The sequence below is a fragment of the Mixophyes fleayi genome, chromosome 9 (genome assembly GCF_038048845.1).
Source record: "Mixophyes fleayi isolate aMixFle1 chromosome 9, aMixFle1.hap1, whole genome shotgun sequence".
In the NCBI taxonomy this organism is placed as follows: domain Eukaryota; kingdom Metazoa; phylum Chordata; class Amphibia; order Anura; family Limnodynastidae; genus Mixophyes; species Mixophyes fleayi.
This window is the reverse complement of record NC_134410.1, coordinates 121,512,732-121,533,289: the sequence shown is the minus strand read 5'-3', so window position 1 is coordinate 121,533,289 and position 20,558 is coordinate 121,512,732. Positions and strand designations below refer to the sequence as shown.

Sequence of the window (20,558 nt, the reverse complement as noted above, 5' to 3'; positions counted from 1 at the left end):
CTTCAGTAATGGAGACAGAAATGTAAAAGACACTTCAGTCTCTAGAGATTCATTAGCTGCTTTTCTTTAAGGCATAGTTGTTCCAGAAGACTCCCGCATTTTTGGGAGACCAGGGCGACCACCCGGTTTTCACCCCCGCAATAGATAAGTGGTGGCGGGTGGAGCCTAATGACGCAAATAGAGTGTCATCTTAGCCCCGTCCCCTGCTGTAATTGGCCAAAATTGTGATAATTGTTTAGGGGGCGGGGACAAAATTCTGTGATCCGTCAAGCCCCGCCCCTGCACTCCCACCTCCCCGGGATCTCCCTGATGCCAATGAGGAAACGTTGGCAAGTATGATATATATATATATATATATATATATATATATATGACACTTCTAAACAAGTAGTGTACTCTACATAAATGAAATACATTGCATATTAAGCACTCTATAAAGATGTCTTTTAGTATATTAAGACTGTTTAATCATCTTTTCAATAAAACTGGTTGAGGTGCAATGTGCTTCATGCCTCACATATGACAATGGTTCATAGTGAATTCATAGGCAGCATTACCAGGAATATTGTCCCACTAGATGGCTCCCTCTACTCTATGTAGTCAACTGATACAATTTATAGTTGGCCACATGCTGACTTTTCCTGTGGCTCACTAAGAGGCCAGCGGTGGGATCATTGTTCAATTTGGTTTATGCACACGGGTGGATTACTACAATCAGCCTGACATCATCATTATCATTATTTATTTATATAGCGCCACTAATTCCGCAGCGCTGTACAGTGAACTCACTCGCATCAGTCCCTGCCCCATTGGAGATTACAGTCTAAATTCTCTAATATACACACACAGAGAGAGACTAAGGGCAATTTTGATAGCAGCCAATTGACCTACTAGTATGTTTTTGAAATGTGGGAGGAAACCGGAGCACCCGGAGGAAACCCACACAAACATGGGGAGAATATACAAACTCCACACAGATAAGGTCATGGTCAGGAATTGAACTCATGACCCCAGCGGTATGAGGCAGAAGTGCTAACCACTGAGCCACCATGCTGTGACAGCCCCACAGCCTGAGCAGTGACATTCGACTGTATAGACAACAGGAGCCATTTAAGCATAAATTACACTGGGCATCCCTAAACTAGCATGATATATAGGGTCTGATTCATCTTCGAACGCAACTTGCGTTTAAAAAAAATCGGAGCTTGCATACACGTACGGTCATATTCAAATACAAGCGGATCTCAAAAAAAGTCTCCATTTTTTTAATATAGCTACACATTACTTGCTGTAACAGACAGAACAAACTGCAGGATACATACATGCATATGTATAAATATATATATAAAGTACCATCAGAGTGCTGGAAAGAAAAACATTTTTTATAAAATTAATTTACAACTATTAATACTATAATCACTAATAAATATATATGTTTTTTGGAATGTACCTTTGACGTAGCAATATTAATTTTATATTGATCATTTATCTATAATAATTTTAGTATGTATTTAGTTTTACGAGTAGTTTCTGATATTTTGATAGCAAATAGTAACTTTAACATGACATTTTTGTAATTTTTTTTATCATTGCACCAGTTGTCAAGGATGATATGAGTTTAACAGCAATTTCCTAAATATAAAACGACCCCCCCCCCCCAGAATATAAAACATGGCTTTGCGTATTTTGAAAAATTGTTGACAATTATCTATTTTTTTAGCTTGTTTTTAAACTATAACTGATGTAGAAATTCAGGTGTGGTGATTTTAAAGTTATGTTTGAATACAGGGATCTCTGTTCAGCTTGGTCCGGGGTACGGAATGTGCTGCCAACATCAACAATGTTTGCCCAGAGTGTTTAAATTCGGACGTTTGCTGCTGAGAGAGCAGTGTTTTTAAGGAAATGTTGACAGTATGTTTTGCAGAGATATTTTTCTGCATCGTATCTTATTGGTTATGTAGATTAACGTCTAAGTTTTAAATGCACAGAAGAGAGCGAAGCAATTCATTTAAGTAGAGAGTGTAAGAGTAACGTTTCTGTTGGAAAAATGTAATATGGAATGAAAAATATTCAATGAAGAGCTAAAATCATTATTAGAATTCAGGTGTGTTAGATTTTATTTTATCAGGGGCTGACGTCCCGTAGTTCATTTTTTTTGGCCACCGTTCCAATTTAGCCAAATTCTAATAAAAGCTGTGACTTTTATAGCCATATCTTTGTCTCTTCTTTGGTTACTTCACAGAAGAGTATGGTAATGGTTTGAACCTTGGGGAAGGGGTATAGTTCCTATTCCTATGTCTATGTCCTATGGGGCAAACCCAACGAAAATATTTTTATTTAGGCTTTTATTAAGCAAGAAACAAACGTATTCCATTAAGCCGGACTATCCACCATAATCTAAATGAGACCACTGTCCAATGGTTTATATTCTTACATACATATTTGTATCAGTTCACAGTTTGTGCACATTAGACAAATGTTACAATACACAAAAGAGACAAAGTACACAGCAAAAGTGTGATCTGGTAAGAAATTGAGTTTTATCTCTCTAGTGAATTCTAAATCATGTTGTTATGAAGAGGCACACCAAGGCGTCGTACACACAGGCATTAATTTAAATTGTTTAAAATGCTTTTTCAGAGTGTTGTTAAAAATGCTACGATGCAAAAAACACTGTAAGCCAAACGTATTCACTTCACTTTCCATCAATTTCAACACTCGGATATGTTTAGCGTGCATTAAAAGTACCACAGCATTAGCAGGTGCTTGTAATGACGCATTTCACCTCACTGATTTTTGACAGGGAAGCTTTGAGACACATTCTCTAGTGCATTATTAATGCGCTTTAAATATAAGGACAGATATAAGGTTTTGTCTGCTGCATTTGACTAGTGTTATTTTAAAACGCCTGTGTGTATCAGCCTTAAAGTTTATAGACGAAAGTGTAAAACGCGTGAACACAAATCTCTACTATTGCTGCACATGGACCTATTTGTCCGCTTACCCCATTCATAGGTGCACGGGCACGGACCAATTTTGGGAAGTGTCCCAGGAAAATCAAGATAAGACATATGAGCACAGTAGACATAACGGTGGGTACAGATAAGCAGAATAATAAATGTATAAATGCGATTAACAGAACACATCGCATGGCATACAAAACAATTCAGCAGAAGACATGACGGGGCAGATGAGAAAGACGGAGAACGGACAGACATGAGACATAGGATAGAGGGATATCAGGACTTACTTTATTTTATATGTCATTTTTAGGAGTTTAAATGTAGAAATGTGCTGTATCGTATAAAGTCTGCCTGGGAGGTGCAAAAAGAGTCACACTGAATAGGAAAATATAGGCGCAAATGTCATATGCGCTATGGGAGGTGCTCATTCTGCACTTATATCACCTTTCCCGAGTCGTCTAACTTGAAAAATTAGCCAAAAATTAGGCAATTGGCATTACTAAGGCATGAGACACCTGGTCATTCATTTCGGTCAATCCCACAAAATGGCTGCCTCCACCATAGGTGCGTACACTTGAAACATATACTTGATTGGTATGGCCACACAGCCCACTCAATACTTTTTGCCTTTGCATTCTAGCTGGTCCAATGTGCAATATGATGTAGCACATGCCCTTGTGTTTCAAACTCCCATTGTCCCATAGATTGTAAGCTTGTGAGCAGGGTTCTCTTACCTCTCTGTATGTAGGTATTACCCAGTATTGTTTTATTACTGTTTGTTTCCAATTGTAAAGCGCTACGGAATTTGCTGGCGCTATATTAATAGATGATGATGATGATGATATGGCCAGGTAAATCCTTTAAGATAGGGCAGCACTTCCACTTCTAATTCAGTGAGTGAGGTTTGTATTGCAATGGGTGTAATACGGGGTGTAAGATAACTGCCCTATAATAGGCCTGGTTAGTATAGCAATGTATGTAAAACGAGATACTTGCTAGGGGTCCCAGAGTGGGCGAGGTTATTGTCACAGTAATGTAAATGGCTGACGTGTTTACACATGTGTGATTACAAGCAGGGTCTATACGAAGATCGTCCAGGATACAGTCTCTATTGGTGTTCTATTACTTATATCAGAGTGGCTATAAGTTCTCTATTTCTTCTGTTGATTATATGCATGTTGCTGTATTTTGCCATCGGATTTAAAGAGCACAAAGCAACACTACAGAACTGGTTCCGTTGAATAGGTCTCCAGCGCCACAGACGTCATTCCTCCTCCTTTCACAGTTTGGTTGTTTTCTGTAGGTAAACGGGGCTCTGGTTTTGAATATAAGGGTTTGAATAGCTTTCCTTGCTCATCGGCCTGAGGCACCTCCGAATAAATAGCAGAAGGACGTCCAGGAACAATTCGAAGAACTCAGCCAAGGTACACACAGAGAAGCCAACCCACAGGCCGACCAGGCCGCCCATGTTAGAAATCAGGTTAATTTCCTACAGGCAGAGAGATAAAAAGACACACAGACTGTAAATCTAGTGGACTGTTTCGTCAATCGTGTAATATAATTATTCAGAAGCCTGTGTTTAGGGAACAATAATCTCATCATGTACAGCTGTCAATATTTGTCAACACTAGAAGCGTTAAAGGGACAAAAATCGTTAAACTCTATGGTTTCACTTGCTGAAAATTGGCTGTTCAGGCCGACTGACAAACGGCCGTCAGCAATTTGGCCACACGAGTGGAGGGTCAAATTGCGGAGATACGATGAAACTATTTCATTTTCTTACATTAGAATAATCGTTGGTGGGGCTGTCTATTGTGTAATGGTTGTCCGTCAGCAAGTAAAACTTAAATACACAATAAAAGTAACATGCCGGCCTCACTTAGGAATGACCAACAAGATCATAGCCTGTAGAATGGCCAGACTGGAGGGGGTTCAGTACAGAGGCTGGGGGGTAAATGTATCATCCTCCGATTTTTTAAACTCGCCGGAAATCGGCTACTTTGCATTGAAAATTTAAAGCGGCGATGGCTTGTAAAGGCAAGTTTGCCGCTTTAAATTTTCAATGCAAAGTCGCCGATTTCCGGCGAGTTTAAAAAATCGGAGGATGATACATTTACCCCTGGGTGTCTTTTCAGAAGATGACTGTACACACCGGCCGATAAGTCATTTCCCACTGCTACAATCGGCATGCACTATGCTAATTCAGTAGATCGGATTATTAGGTTTGCTTTTGGGTCACGCTACAGTATTGCGCCTGTTGCTTGATATCACTGCTTATACACAGCCATCTTTATACTGCGTCTTCATATCACTGAAATTGATGTGAAGCGCACACTTGTCAGACGGTGTATATGTGTGTACAGGTCCATTCACTTACATTCTCTTTGACAACATTAGGGGTAGAGTTATCAAACATTCTAAAAAGGAGAAGTGGAATTGTTGCCCATGACAACCAGATTCTAACTCTCATTTTCTAGAATGTACTAGATAAATGATAGCTACAATCTGATTGGTTGCTAACACCCCTCGCTTATGGAGACCTCTCATTACTTTGTGCTAGGAGGGGATTTTTACTGTTCAGCTCAGTCCTCACCGACATTGATGGCTCCTCTTGTATCAGCTCGAAATTTAGATGCTTGAAATACACCACAACTTTCACAAAGTTATCCCTGTGGGAATATAATGGAAGAGGGATCAGACATTGCTTTTCCTTTTCCATACATTGTCATTACTAGGTTAGTAAGGTAGATTTTATTTTGATAGCAAGGTAAAATTTTACTCAAAATGGATTGTCCCAATCATATAGACCGGCTACATATTTCAAGCTCAGATATGTAACTAACAATCAGATGTACACATTACAAGTCCTGGACCCCGTGAACCTGTTTTAGAGTTGACGTTAATTTGCGCCACATAAGAATACAACTTGCTTAAAATGCGTCGCACGCAACTTCAACCCGTGCGCTGAGCGGAGCGCATCTTATGCTTGCTGACGCTTGCACTTGAACAGGTGGAGTGGGGATGTTGAGGTGTAAATGTAGTGCAGTAGGGGAGTTGAACCTCTAAGGAGGCTTATCTACGGCACGCCACCGGCACGATGATGAAGGCGGTTGCACCTGAAGTATCAAGTTGCAGGTATCTTCAGATACCTGCAAGTCACAACACAGCCGCAGTATACAAATATCGCATATTAAGTTCAACGCTATAGCATGCCCCTTGTTTCTGTTCCTAAACTGGCACAAGTCATTTGAACTAAGATACAAGGGGGGCCAGTTCTGGGGAAAAAAAATACCTGATGAGTGCTGGGTTATCTGCTACGTCTCTCATCTGACCTCCCCACTCCTTCAGCTCTTTGGAGAAGTTCTCCTACAAGGAAAATACACATTTCAGTGAACGATATGATAAGAATTATGGAGGCGAAATACATTGATCAGTGTTAACCTGACATTCTTATGGAAGAACTCCATTTTGTACTTCTGCTTTTAGGTCAAAAAGCTGACAATGCAGTAATTTGGGCAGTACGGTGGCTTAGTGGTTAGCACTTCTGCCTCACAGCACTGGGGTCGTGAGTTCGATCCCCGACCATGGCCTTATCTGTGCGGAGTTTGTATGTTCTCCCCGTGTTTGCGTGGGTTTCCTCCGGGTGCTCCGGTTTCCTCCCACACTCCAAAAACATATTAGTAGGTTAATTGGCTGTTATTAAATTGCCCTTAGTCTCTCTCAGTCTGTGTGTGTATGTTAGGGGGATTTAGATTGTAAGCTCCAATGGGGCAGGGACTGATGTGAATGAGTTCTCTGTACAGCGCTGTGGAATTAGTGGCGCTATATAAATAAATAGATGATGATGATGATGAATTTGAGCACCTGTGACTTCACTGGCTAGCCACTGCGACTGAATCAACCAATCACCGCAGCGTATTTCTGCAGATAAAGGCTGGTAAGCTGTGACTTGGTGTCTGCAATACAGACGCTGCTCTGTTAGGGAAGTGCATACTTGCTCACTCTCCCCGAATTTTCGTGGGACACCTGAATCCAGGTAGGTCTCCCAGACTCTCAGGAGAGCAGGCCATTCTCCCGAATCCAGCCCACTGCTGGGTGAAGTGGGCGAGATGGGGACCTCCATGCAGCGATTCATCGAAAATGGCATTATTTTGGCCCCACCCTCGTGATGCAATTGCCAAAATGACTTGATTCACGGCGTTCTGCCCCCTCCGCAGTTGCAGCTCCCCTCCAGGATGTCCCAGAGGGAAACCAGCCACAGCAAAGAGAGAATGTGGACTTATGTAGTTAATTATAAAAGCGCCAGTTATTTCATCTATATCATTTAGCTCGGTAATACACATTTTTACTTTACTTTTTAATGTGTACCAATCGCCTACACATTGGAGAAAGCCATTTTGTGGGCTGAGCCAATATACTTGAGAATGGAGCCTGTGGACTCACAAGGAACCAATAACATCACTGAGAACGTTGATCACCCTTATTCAAAACACATAACCAATCATCACCAGGCAACGGCTGCTGGTGAACTGTATCCTCAGGAAATTAGATTCAGCCTACAACAATGGGTGACTCGGAACACTGTAACCCCCAAATAACAACCTTAAAACTCAACAACGAATCACTTTCAAAATTCTATGTTGAGAAATAAAGCTGTAACCTGACACCCAGGAGTGAGCAAGGTGCGGAATATAAATATATATAAATATAATCTAGAATAAGGCTGACTTACAATAAATGCGGTGGACGGCCACTGAGATCCAGACACAGTTAGTTCATAAATCTCTTCTCTGTGGGAAGGAAGAACAGGCATTTGATCATTATACATGGGATAATGTACGCCCTACTGTAAATTATAAGGTTATCAGAAGTGTAAAAAACAGGTTTCATTTTACTGCACAAGGTTATTGAAGTTAGAGTGGTAGAGAGGGTGTAAATTTAGGGGTAATCCTAGCTGTGCGCAGTCATCTTGACTTTGATGTGACGTTTACACTTTTGCAAAGTGTGCCTCTAGGCCAGTTTTTCTGATGTGTCTATCGGGAGCATGGAGTGGTCGATCATCCTACGGTGAACTGGGCAAAACATCTAGGTCAGTGCTGGCTAACCTGTGACACTCCAGGTGTTGTGAAACTACAAGTCCCAGCATGCTTTGCCAGTAGATAACTAGCTGTTAGCTGGCAGAGCATGCTGGGACTTGTAGTTTCACAACACCTGGAGTGTCACAGGTTAGCCATCACTGATCTAGATACACTAGTTCAAAACCAAAGAATTCTGCTGTGCACAACTAAGGCCTGATTTACTAAGGAACATAAAGACTGATAAGTGCAGTATTTTGCACGTGCCCAGAAACGAACTATACGCCAGAGGACGCATTTGTATTAAATTCTTCTTCGAGCGCAAAGGTCACTTACTACATCCTACAATTTCATGGGTGGAATAGGGAGAGGAAGTGGTGAATGCTCATAGTCAGTGTACAGTAAGGTTGTGCCAAGCTCGAGCGCCCAAATCAAGCTTTGGGCATCTCTATGGTACGTGTTTTTCTATCGTATCACTTGCACCAGCTACAGGTCAGGTGTAACTGCTGATTGATAGTGATGACGGATGTGTATGCAGCTAGAACATGTGTTTGAAATCTGGAGCAACTGTAACAATGCATTTTATGTACAGTAAACATTAATAACAGTCCGATAAATGTAATTTATGGAGAACTAAATTTAAATATAATATATTTACACAAAAATGTGTCTGTTATGGGATAAATGTAAACCAGGGAGCAGTGTGAGACTCTCTCCCTGCTCCTTTTTCTGTTCCCGTCATGTGACTTAAAGCAACGTAGACGAAATAGCTCTGTCTGCTGAGTCAGCTGAAAACAGGCAGCAGACTGGAAATTCTAGTTCTGTGTCATGTGCCTGTGGCTGCATTAGAGCTTCCTCCTCTCTCAACCGTCTACAAAGGACAATGAGCTCATCACCCCCCCCCCCCCCCCTTCCCCTAAGTAAGATGCACAACAGCAAACACTGCCAAATAACGACACAGATTCCTAACTAATAACTTGTGTCCCAGATTTTAAATGTTTTGTTCTGAAGCTGAAAAGTGAAAACTATCAGTATTTAAAAAAGTGCATTGTCCAACCGCTTGATACTTTACAAACAGCCCTTTCATTAAATGAACCGTTTCAGTTTCGCCTCCTAAAATTCTGCTCAGTTTAGACTCATAAGAATGAGGGGACATTGTAACTAATGGAACTTTGAGTGTATGATGCTTTGTTTTACATTGACCAAAGTGCACCTAGGAATCTGCTTATCCGCTAAAGTTCACCAGAGATGGAGAGTTTTAAAGTTGGCGTGTATGTATTTAGTAGACACAAGCAGGGGCAAACTCAGAATTTGTAGAGGGGGTGTTTCCACACCACACCACCAGTGGGCGTGACTAGCATGCATGGGGGCGTGGCTATAATATTAGACAGTGCTTGGCTGCTCTCCAACTCTTCCTATCCCCATAATATACATGGGCAATGCTGCGAGGACTACTGTTAGGTGCACGCAGCTCTCCCTTTTTGAACAGAGCCGTGTGAAGCGGGGGCAGTGTCCAGCCACCTCAATTATACAGTGCTCCAGGCTTGGAGGGGGGTTTCCAGGCACTAGGAACCCCCCCCCCCCGACTGTTTGCCTATGACAAAGGGTCAGTTTTATTCTAAATCCCTGTCTTGTTTTGATTCTTAGATACACTCTCTAGTTTAGTGTACTTGCCATTTAAAAATGTTCTCTCTTCAGAATCTAAGCCCATACCGGCTCCAAATTCATATCCTCCCCCAGTGCTGCATCATCTGTCCCAAGTCAGCAGGTCTAGTGACATGATTTGTATTAAAACACAACTGAGCTTAATAGCTTGGTGTGATCATTACTCATCCCCCCCTTGTTGTGTGACAGAGGCAGAGGGCACAGACTTACTTGCATTGTAAGGGGCAGTGACAGTTCAGCTCGTCATGTGCAAATTTAAATTCATACAGCTTCACACAGTCACCTGAAGCCACAAACAGACAAACAAAATTGTATTGTCAACTTAACACAACATACAATATACTAATAGTTCCATAAATATCCTGTGCCATAAGGATCTGAAAACCAAATTCTAATAAACCGTTTAGAAATAAAGTTGCAGATCATGCTGGAAGGACATAGTCAGCATTGTGACAAATGAATGCATTCAGCAGAATTGACTCACGGACTTGTGCATCACTGAGGTTACACTTGGGATACCCCAGGTCCTTCGGACAAGCAAATTCCCAGTGACTGCAGCCGCAGTTCTCAATGATGCTCTGCTGGGCGCACGTCCGCTTGCAAGCCTGCAGGAAAGCAGACAACAGAGATGTATTTTTGCAGCAGGTGGCTACTCGGATAATGAGAAGTGGGGACCAAAAACATCTGTCTCGATACAGGGAGACACAGACGTGTGCAACTTTAAATTGTGTTTTATATTTCTGGGGGGTCATATTTTAACTCTTATAGTATTTTGACACTTTATGGCACTGTGTCCACCAGATTCAAAAACAAAATAAACGCTTCACGCTGTATCGCAAAATTGATCTTTGACTTTTTCAGCAGCTGGCCGAAGAGGTACCATGTCAGCCAATCACGTCCCGCTTACATCCCACCCTGGGACTACCTATTCCACCAAATTTGCTGCTGAGTTCCCAGGCTGCATCCCAGTAAATATTATGATACGGCCAAGGGGGGTTCCCTACCTCTTCAAGGGGTAATTCTACTTGCAAACAAAATTTTGCTTTATAGTAACTCTGCTGCCAAATAGCAAGGGGATCTCTGCAGCTTAGGACAACAGCCCTTCCTCTGCCTCAACCAGGGGTGTTTCTAGAAATGTGTGGACCTATTGCAAAATTTTAAAGGGCCCCAAAGCTGGGTGCTCAGCAACGTCACTGAGGTTATGCCGAAATGTATTCCTACTTCATCAAGTGCTTAACTTAAAAGATTCCAGGTAGTACAAACCTTATTTATGCTGCTACCTTTAGTACATGGAGAAAAAAATTATACTCGTTGCTCTGAACTGTAGCAGCTCCCAAAAATAGTGGTTTTCAATAGGGGTATTCTGGTAGTTTTCAGGTTAATCAGTTTAAAAACAAACTCACCTCTTTTGTATACCCAGCACCGTACACATCCTGATAGAAATTATTGATGTCTTCACCTTCAGTGCACTGGCTGACGTACGGTGATTTTAACCTGTCAATGTGGACCTACAAAAAAATATGTGATTGCGTCACCTGACTGAAGCTGTTGCCCAATGGAGAGAGAGACAAATGTGGGAGAGGGCAGCACGGTGGCTTAGTGGTTAGCACTTCTGCCTCACAACACTGGGGTCATGAGTTCGATTCCAGACCATGGCCTTATCTGTGTGGAGTTTGTATGTTCTCCCCGTGTTCGCGTGGGTTTGCTCCGGTTTCCTCCCACACGCCAAAAAACATGCTAGTAGTTTAATTGGCAGCTACCAAATTGACCCAAGTCTGTGTGTGTGTGTTAGGGAATTTAGACTGTAAGCTCCAATTGGGCAGGGACTGATGTGAGCGAGTTCTCTGTACAGCGCTGCGGAATCAGTGGCGCTATGTAAATAAATGATGATGATGATGAGAGGGGCTGTGAGATAGAAAAAGGTGACAGTAGACACCTACATCCCAAAATTAGCATTGATGTCAGTACCTACACCTAAGGAAAATGATAATACAGTATAAGAAGAACTGATTATACCATTGCACTGGTAAGATATATTTATATAAAAATCTGATGAAATGCATTACATGGAGGAAGCATTTTTTCCATGCAGATCGTATTTCCTTTGCGGACTGGAGAAATATGTATCATAAAGGAAAAGTGGAGGTGTTGCCCATAGCAACCAATCAGATGCTAGCTATAATTTATCTAGTAATGAAAATGATATCTAGAATCTGATTGGTTGCTATGGGCAACACCTACATTTTTTTCCTTTTTAAAAGCTCTAGTAAATCTACCCCACCCTCCAATTGCTTACCTGCCAGGCAAATTGTGGAAAGTCCAATCAGGACTGGATGCTTGGCGAATAGATACAAGGAACTTCAAAAGGGGAATTATAAAATGTTTAAAGATATATTTCTTTATATATTGGATAACCATAAATCTGTTGTTTTGTTTATTGTTTGGTCTCCATCTAGTGGTGAAAAGTGAAAAACACATCAATCATTCTCTAATTTGGGAAATATCCCGCTTCTACAACTATAAATGGCTGTTTTCCGGGCACTCTGGAGATTCAAGACAAAATCCCAATTCTAAAATTGCACACCAGGTGAGAGGGGAGATTGGTTTTCCTACTGTTATTGCTGTCCACTGACACGCCTGTATTAACAGTAGTGAAGTTTGAAGTGAATAGGTGAATTTTAGTACCACCAGCAAAGAGATGACAATACAAGTCAAAGACTATGGGGTAGATTTATTAAACTTTCATAAAAAATTCTAGCTCTCATTTCCTAGAATGTACTAGATAAATGAGAGCTAGAATCTGATTGGTTGATATGGGCAAGTTGGGCAACACCTCCACTGTTCCTTTTGAGAAGGTTCGATAAATCTACCACTATACGTTGACCATGTGCGATTGTATATTTGAGGAATAACAGGCGCTCCAGGACCAGGACTGAAGTAAGAGTTTGAGCCGCTGTAGGTGAGTGAACACACCCAAAATTAGCAATTATCACCCCGTCTGCTCATTCCATCACCTTATCAGTATTTTTTACTGTAAAAAATAGGCGATTGACTGTCTAATTATAATCAGAGAAAAATTGTTACCTTCATCATGCCAATGTCAGTTTCAGCTCCCGGTGGGACGTTTACACCCTCATCCTCCGGGAAGGGCATTTGGGATTGATCGTGGATGAGCAGACGAATACCAGCGGCATGGGTCATGTCTCGTACATATTCAATCTGCTGGATGAACAGCTCCAGGTGCAGACCTGCCAGGCACACAGACCGATTCACACCAGATTCCAACATCCAAAACATCACAACTGTGATCTACGTGAAAAGAAAGTGGACGGAGGCTTCTGGCAGGTGGTCGCCAATAGCTCTTGCAGACTACCGTAGCAGTCAATCAGTCTATCTGAAATTTTTTTGCAGTGTTTAAAAAGTCAAATCAAAGGGTGTATGCTTGCTGCCTGTTACAGCACCTTTTTATTCCTGTGCACCAGTTTGCATAAATTACCGCCCCCAATCGTCTATCCAGAAGTGCTAAGATCAGCCGCTGACCACACTCTATCACATTGCTATAATATGAGCAATAACTGGGCATTAAAATGGATACATTAATGGATAAAAAATGTAGTGTTCAATATTTGGTAACCATTTAATTATTTACTTAGGTGATTGTGGCAGAGTGGGAGTCTGCTACATGTGAGGTAGGAGATAACTTCTCCAGGAGCATGATGTAGCTTTGCCCTTTTCTCGCACCTGGGGGGAAGGGGCATTTGCCCGTGAGTAGACTCAGTATGGGAGATAGCTACCAAATAGGAGTGTAGTATATGCCTCTCTGTGCTAGACTCTGTGTAAATGCTGTTTATATTGTATATATCCCATTTCTGCACTAATCCTCACATCCAGACTCTCTCCCAGTCCTGTTGACTCCACCTTAAAAATATGGCCAGAATACACCCTTTTCTTACTCCACATGCTACCACAACTCATCCATTCTCTCATCATCGCCCGTCTTGACTATTGCAACCTCCTAATATCTGCAATTCCTGACACCCATATGTCCACACTTCAATCCATCATAAAAGCTACCGCAAGACTGATCTTCCTCTCTCACTGCTCCACATCTGCTGCACCACTTTGCAAATCCCTACACTGACTCCTTGTGTCCTACAAAATCCAATTCAAATTACTCATCCTTACCTACAAAGGCCTCAACAACACAACCTCTGCATACATCTCAAATCTCATTTCAAAATACTCTCCCTCCCGCCCTCTTAGATCTACCTCTGACCTACGCCTTGTCTCGTCTCTGGTAACCACCTCTCACTCCCGCCTACAAGACTTCTCCCGTGCTGCTCCCCACTTATGGAATTCCCTACCACGCTCAATCAGACTTTCCCACAGCCTTCAAATCTTTAGATGCTCTTTGAAAGCCCATCTCTTTTTTTAGAGGTGACCTCATCCCCGATAACACCATTCACACTAATGATCCCTCACAACTGTCCCAATCTCCACTCTGAACCACACTCGCTCCTCTTGTTTCAGCTGTGCCCTCTTACACTTAGAATGTAAGCTCTCTAATGAGCAGGGTCCTCCTTACCCTTTGTTTTCATGTCTTCATTCATTTTGTCTACCTTGTATGTCCCTGTTTTATGTATGTCCTGTTTTTCCTACTGTACGGCGCTGCGGAAGAAACTGTGGCGCCTTACAAATCTACAATAATAATACTTTCATCCTTCACCCTCCTCACTCCTGTTCATGTGATGCTATACTTGGTGTTCCTGCACAATTTGGGTTTAAAAAAGCTGCTGCTGATCTGTACGCCTGTCTACAGAGTCCTTTTTTTGGATGCCCCCATAAATGATCCTATCTAGCCAGGTGCTGGATCTTACTTTTGCTGATGGACCCACACTTGTTATCTCTCTGTTTTAGCGCTAACCAGCCCAGGCTATGTAGCCATTCAAACAGCTTGGAGACATATTTTTGCCCAAATGTAAATGATGCCCAATATATGGTGTGTTTTTAAAGAAAATACTGATACTTGGAGTTGGAGGTTATTTAGTAGAACAAGCGCAGAAATCCTCTAAAGGGCAAACCATTTAATTATTTATTCATTCACATTATAATTGGAACATTTAACCTGAACCCCCCTCAAGTTCCCCACACAGTTTATCCCAGGATAATAATATATGACAGAGATCCATTTAACCCCGTTTAACTCACCATACATAAACCCTGCTTTGGTGATGTTGAGCAGCTGAGTGCTAATTGGATTCCCTCGGATGTCTGTGGGTTTCAGGGAGTTGAAGGTGTAACAATTGCCGAATTTATAGTTAATGAAACCAGAGAAGAAACTGGAAATAGAAGAGAAAAAGACTGAAGAAAAGGGACGAATAGAATGCAGAACATAAAAACCTTCTAAAAAGGCAAAGAGAAAGTGTTGCCCATAACAACCAATCATATTCTAGCTATATTATTCTAGAATGTAGATAAATGATAGCTAGAATCTGATTGTTTTGCTATGGGCAACACCTTCACTTTTCCTTTTCAGAAGAGGTAAAAAATCTTCCACTGTGTCTACATCTTCATGGTCGCACGTTACACATTGTGAAAGGCACATGAGAGAAGCTACTTTCATTAATTTTACTTAATCCCTTTATTAGTAGAGAAACCCTCAAGCACAAGATAATGATGCCGTTAGTGGGGTGTGCACAGCTAAGTCATGTAACTTCTGAAACTACAAGCAGATACCCAGCCTGGAAATTTCACGTTATTAAAACAGAAAAATAAAACATCAGAGAGAAGTTGAACACATATAACTAATAACTTTTAATAGGTACGGGATTGCAAGGTGGAGCAGAGGTGAGGACTTTCTTCTTGTCATTTAAGCTATAGAAGGCTGATGTATCTTGTTATGTATGGGTCTGCCAGTCACTAGTTGTGTTATACAATATAAGGAATATCAAGAGACCGCTAGCAACTTTTTCCCTGGCAGGAAAGTAGTAGTACGTGGCCCATGGTTCAGTAGTACCAGCTCACTATTAAAATGAACGGCTTTTGTGAGAATATATGTATAAGGAGCCTCAACCATGTCCTCAGACTGAAAAACCTGGCTGTCCTTACCGCCTCTTCTGAAGCCTTATTGGCTAATGAGACTAATTAAAAAGCCATATAGGGGGCTATGGTGACTGGGCAGCTGGCTGTCTTAATTTCCGCATTGAAGAACGTCTGTCCTTCTTTTCACTGCAAGACCGTGGTCTGGGAGACAATTTCCGTCCTTGCCTGGTCTTTAGAAAGTACAGTTCTTCCCTAAATTGTAGTTGGGTGGATTAAACTTTTATAAATACCGACATAATCTATGAAATCTGTATCATGCTTCAAAGCATCTTGGAAGAGTACGTTAAATTTATATTTAGTATTCGAGGCTGTTAATGTCCATCCTTTCCCCATGCACTAATGGTAATGCAAATAGACATCCAACTCTCTAGACAATACATTAAGTGCTAATTAATTATCCTAGGGTTGAGAAGATGAGAGAAATGACTTTCATTGCACTGTGACTCCTTTTTCTACCTTGAGTTGCATTCTTGACCATGGAAGTTGCAGAAGATGAGCATGTCTTCTAGCTGATGGCCCATCTCAATTTTCTGCTCGTCGGGCAACTGGTTAAATTCAGAAGCAAATTTATTGAAGGCACCAGCGTATTGTATGCTCTCATCTGGATACTCCGATGATACATTACAATGTGAACGATTTCTCCGATGGATGGATTCTAGACCTGAGTCCTGTGGGTTCAGAAAAAAATGAAACCCACAGTTAGCAGCATGTATAATAATCCTATTAACAAAGGGTGTATTTGTGTCAAATCATTGTGCCGATTCAGCAACAGCTACAGTATGCCACACTTTTCCCTCAACTTTCACTTTCACAACACAAAAATTTGTTTGCCTTGTGCCGTATGAAAGCATAATAAGGTATCTTCTTCTTCGCCTTGAAAGAGGTGACAGAAGTAATACATGACAAGAAGTGACAGAGGAAGTACCACATGACAGAGACTGACAGAGGAAGAACCAAATGACAAGAGGTGACAAGTAAAACATAACAGAGCGACAGAGGAAGTACCACATGACAAGAGGTGACAGAAGTACCACATGACAAGAGGTGACAGAAGTACCACATGACAGAGACCGACAGAGGAAGTACCACATGACAGAGACCGACAGAGGAAGTACCACATGACACGAGGTGACAGAAGTACCACATGACAGACCGACAGAGGACGTACCACATGACAGAGACCGACAGAGGAAGTTCCACATTACAAAAGGTGGCAGAAGTACCACATGACAGAGACTGACAGAGGAAGTACCACATGACAGAGACCGACAGAGGAAGTACCACATGACAGAGACCGACAGAGGAAGTACCACATGACACAAGGTGACAGAAGTACCACATGACAGAGACTGACAGAGGAAGTACCACATGACAGAGACCGACAGAGGAAGTACCACATGACACAAGGTGACAGAAGTACCACACGACAGAGAGCGACAGAGGAAGTACTACATGACAGAGAGCGACAGAGGAAGTACCACATGACAGAGAGCGACAGAGGAAGTACCACATGACACAAGGTGACAGAAGTACCACATAACAGAGACTGACAGAGGAAGTACCACATGACAGAGAGGAAGTTCCACATTACAAAAGGTGGCAGAAGTACCACATAACAGAGAGCAATATGGGAAGTACCACATGACAGTGAGAGCAAGTACCACATGACAAGAGGTGGCAGAGGTAACGCATGACAGAGGAAGTACCTCAGGACAAGAGGTGGCAGAAGTACCACATGATGGAGCACCAGAGGAAATACCACATGTCAAGAGTTGATGGAAGTACCAAATGACAGAGATCAACCACCTGACAGAAGGTGACAGAAGTACCACATGGCAGAGAGCCACAGAGGAAGTTCCACATGACAAAAGGTGACGGAAGTACCATATGACAAAGAGTGACAGAGAAAGTTCAACATGGCAAAAGGTGACAGAAGTAGCACATGACAGAGCAACAGAGGAAGTTCCACAACAGAAGTACCGCATTACAAAATAATTATATGCCGGATGCCTGATTACATGGTTAAATAGAACAAGTAAGATGAGATCACATAAATGTTCTACTGGAACCTCGTATAAAAATCGCACAAGCAGAACATTTTGCAGAGCTATGAACACAGTCTGAGACTTAAGTGCATCTCGTTTTCCAGATCACGACAGGAGTCACAATATATTTTTTAACAATAAAATATTTTAGCTGAGTTGTGCATTGGTCAATTTTTTATTTCTGTAAATGGCTATGTCTGATTGTATTCCCTGAAACACAGTTCTTAAGTAATTTCTGGAAGCCACTTACATGGTCTAACCTGGAACCATGGAAGAGAAAGACGAAACCGACAACCATTAGTGAGGAACAAGACACAACATCTAGTAAGATAATCTTCACGGTGGTATCTCATGCATTTTCTCATGACTGTAACACACCCAAGATCGTTCACACGGCACACACACACACACACACACACACAGCTACTCTTACTTAAGATTGAGGGGTACAGGAAGCTATTCCAGGGGTTCACACCTGCAGTGAGGTAACCATAGCGAAGCTACGCCTTATCGATGACAGTTTAACGCTGTTCAAATTACAGATGGTGATGGCTGGGAAATTGAGCCTGGCGCTCGAGATAAGCATGATCTTCTCATGCGAGGGGTAATCGTAGTACGTCATGACCATCTCCGTGCACTGCCAGAGAGCACAGCACAGGGCAAAACTCACAAAGGATAGCCATACGAGACGCCGAAACCAGTGCCCGGAGCGGAAAACGTTGGGGATGCCGTGAGCTGAGGTGCGCTGTAGGATGTCCTGGCCCAGTTTTCGCAAGGTGGTGTTATCAGAAGAGGATTCAAGAACCTTCATTTCTGGATAACCCATCCTCAGCTTAGAGTACGGACAGAAGAACCGAGGAACTGCGAACGCCAGACTCTTATACCTATTGTGACCAATCTCAGAGGCACTTAAAAAACAGAAGCTTGAATGCCCAACGGTATAAGGACCTCTAATCCATCCTTCCTTTTCTTCTGATGACCTGTTACCTTAGCGACCACTACCATAATGATCTAATTATACTTCCCACTCACAGACAGCCTTTAAGATGCCTCATATGAGGACCAATTAAAAAGAAGGCCGAATATTTTCTAATAACTTTATATTGAACATTTCAATTCTCTCGGGAAATGTGTTGGTTTGATGTCAGTCATCCTCTTGTCATTTTTGGTCTCACTGGAAATGTTACACCTTTGAAATATTGTAGAGACGCACCTCTATACAGTCCGCTACCTTCTGTATCAGGTGTTCCCCGAAACCTATTAGATTGTAAGCTCATTTGGAAAGGGCCATCTTCTGTTTCATGTCACTGTATGAAATTTGTTTCTGTCATGTTATGATCCCCTCAATGTACAGTTCTGCGTAATACCAGGGGATATTAGTAAGGGGAGAGACTGGGGGAGCTCATCCAAAGTTAGGATCATGTGTCCTTCAGTTGGGTTGAGACGAGCAGGTCAGAATGTTTAAAGAGGTTTGATCAGGAGTCTCCTTATGAGTAAACCGCAGCGCCCATGTAATTTGGAACTTGATAGGCTGATCATGGAGAATACTTCACAAGTATTCTAAGAGATATATCTGCCATACCCTGTTGATTACGGACAAAATGGCAGTGGGGGGGTCTGTATGTTTCCATTTACTGAGTATTTTGCGGCACTAAGATTAGGTCTTATTTTAGAGGCGGGGTGCGATGTGATAGTGAGTATAATTTGCAATTCCCTAATGCAATTCCCAATATAGTCTGTCAACTTCCTGACAATAACTTATGATTTGGCGGGAGTGGTCTTTGCCAAATTCCCTCCAGCAGTCTTTAGAAATGCTGGGGTAGATTGCATGGAGCGTGGAGAGAACCAAGTACCATCTATAGAAGAATAGCTGGATTTTAGGTATTTATCATACTGTGCCCGTGTTTTGGCATCACACTGTGGGAGCACCAGGCATGGTCTTGATCAGCAAGACAATGCCAAGGTTCTGGATGTTCTCCAATGGTTCTAAGAGTTTCAGATTAATGAAGCTCATGTGATCTTCATCCAGGAGACCATTTTTAGAATGATATGTATTCAGTCTAGCCATCTTCCACCTGCTAACTTGCAACCACTATGCAATGTCTTGGAGCTTACATTGATCAGTCTCCTGTGCTGTACTCTTAGTCGATACCCCATGGAATTCAGATTGTTTTTCTGGGCAAATGGGGGCAACTTGCTGTTAGGAAGATTTACCTAATCATCATCATCATCATTCATTTATATAGCGCCACTGATTCCGCAGCGCTGTACAGAGAGCGCACTCACATCAGTCCCTGCCCCATTGGGGCTTACAGTCGAAATTCCCTAACATGCACACATACACACACACACAGACTAGGGTCAATTTGTTAGCAGCCAATTAACCTACCAGTATGTTTTTGGAGTGTGGGAGGAAACCACAGCACCCGGAGGAAACCCACGCAAACGCGGGGAGAACATACAAACTCCACACAGATAAGGCCATGGTCGGGAACTGAACTCATGACCCCAGTGCTGTGGGGCAGAAGTGCTAACCACTTAGACACCGTGCTGCCCTTCAAATAGCTATTGCTAAAAGCAGTTATACATCAACCACAAATCCAGGTCTCCCTCATTCAGAGGGGTACAAGAATATGGATCTCATTTCCCATGATAGACTGACTTGTGAATCCTTGAAGTTTAGCAAAGAATATAGAGTATAAAGAATA

The 20,558-nt window shown here is 42.1% G+C and overlaps 1 protein-coding gene across 1 annotated transcript; it reads right to left on the bottom strand.

Moving 5' to 3' along the window:
- Window positions 1–3,732: 3,732 nt before the first annotated feature.
- LOC142101880 (epithelial sodium channel subunit gamma-like) lies at window positions 3,733–19,918 on the bottom strand. The gene is made up of 12 exons (XM_075186310.1): window positions 19,767–19,918; window positions 18,326–18,734; window positions 16,262–16,473; window positions 14,912–15,042; window positions 12,788–12,951; window positions 11,107–11,211; window positions 10,188–10,308; window positions 9,914–9,986; window positions 7,696–7,753; window positions 6,256–6,329; window positions 5,557–5,632; window positions 3,733–4,452 (listed from the first exon to the last, which is right to left on the bottom strand). The coding sequence occupies exons 1-12, from the start codon at window positions 19,916–19,918 to the stop codon at window positions 4,243–4,245; spliced, it is 1,785 nt and encodes a 594-aa protein (XP_075042411.1). The 3' UTR covers window positions 3,733–4,242.
- Between the last annotated feature and the right edge of the window lie 640 nt (window positions 19,919–20,558).

What these genes read in the sequence shown, in the direction of transcription:
- LOC142101880 (XM_075186310.1), bottom strand. Translation starts at nt 19,918, where the DNA reads ATGGCTAGACTGAATACATATCATTCTAAAAATGGTCTCCTGGATGAA. An exon ending in CTATGGTTACCTCACTGCAG is followed by an intron (nt 16,474 to 18,325) that starts GTGTGAACCCCT and finishes CTGAACCCACAG; the next exon opens with GACTCAGGTCTAGAATCCAT. An exon ending in CTGACATTGGCATGATGAAG is followed by an intron (nt 11,212 to 12,787) that starts GTAACAATTTTT and finishes ATTTTTTTGTAG; the next exon opens with GTCCACATTGACAGGTTAAA.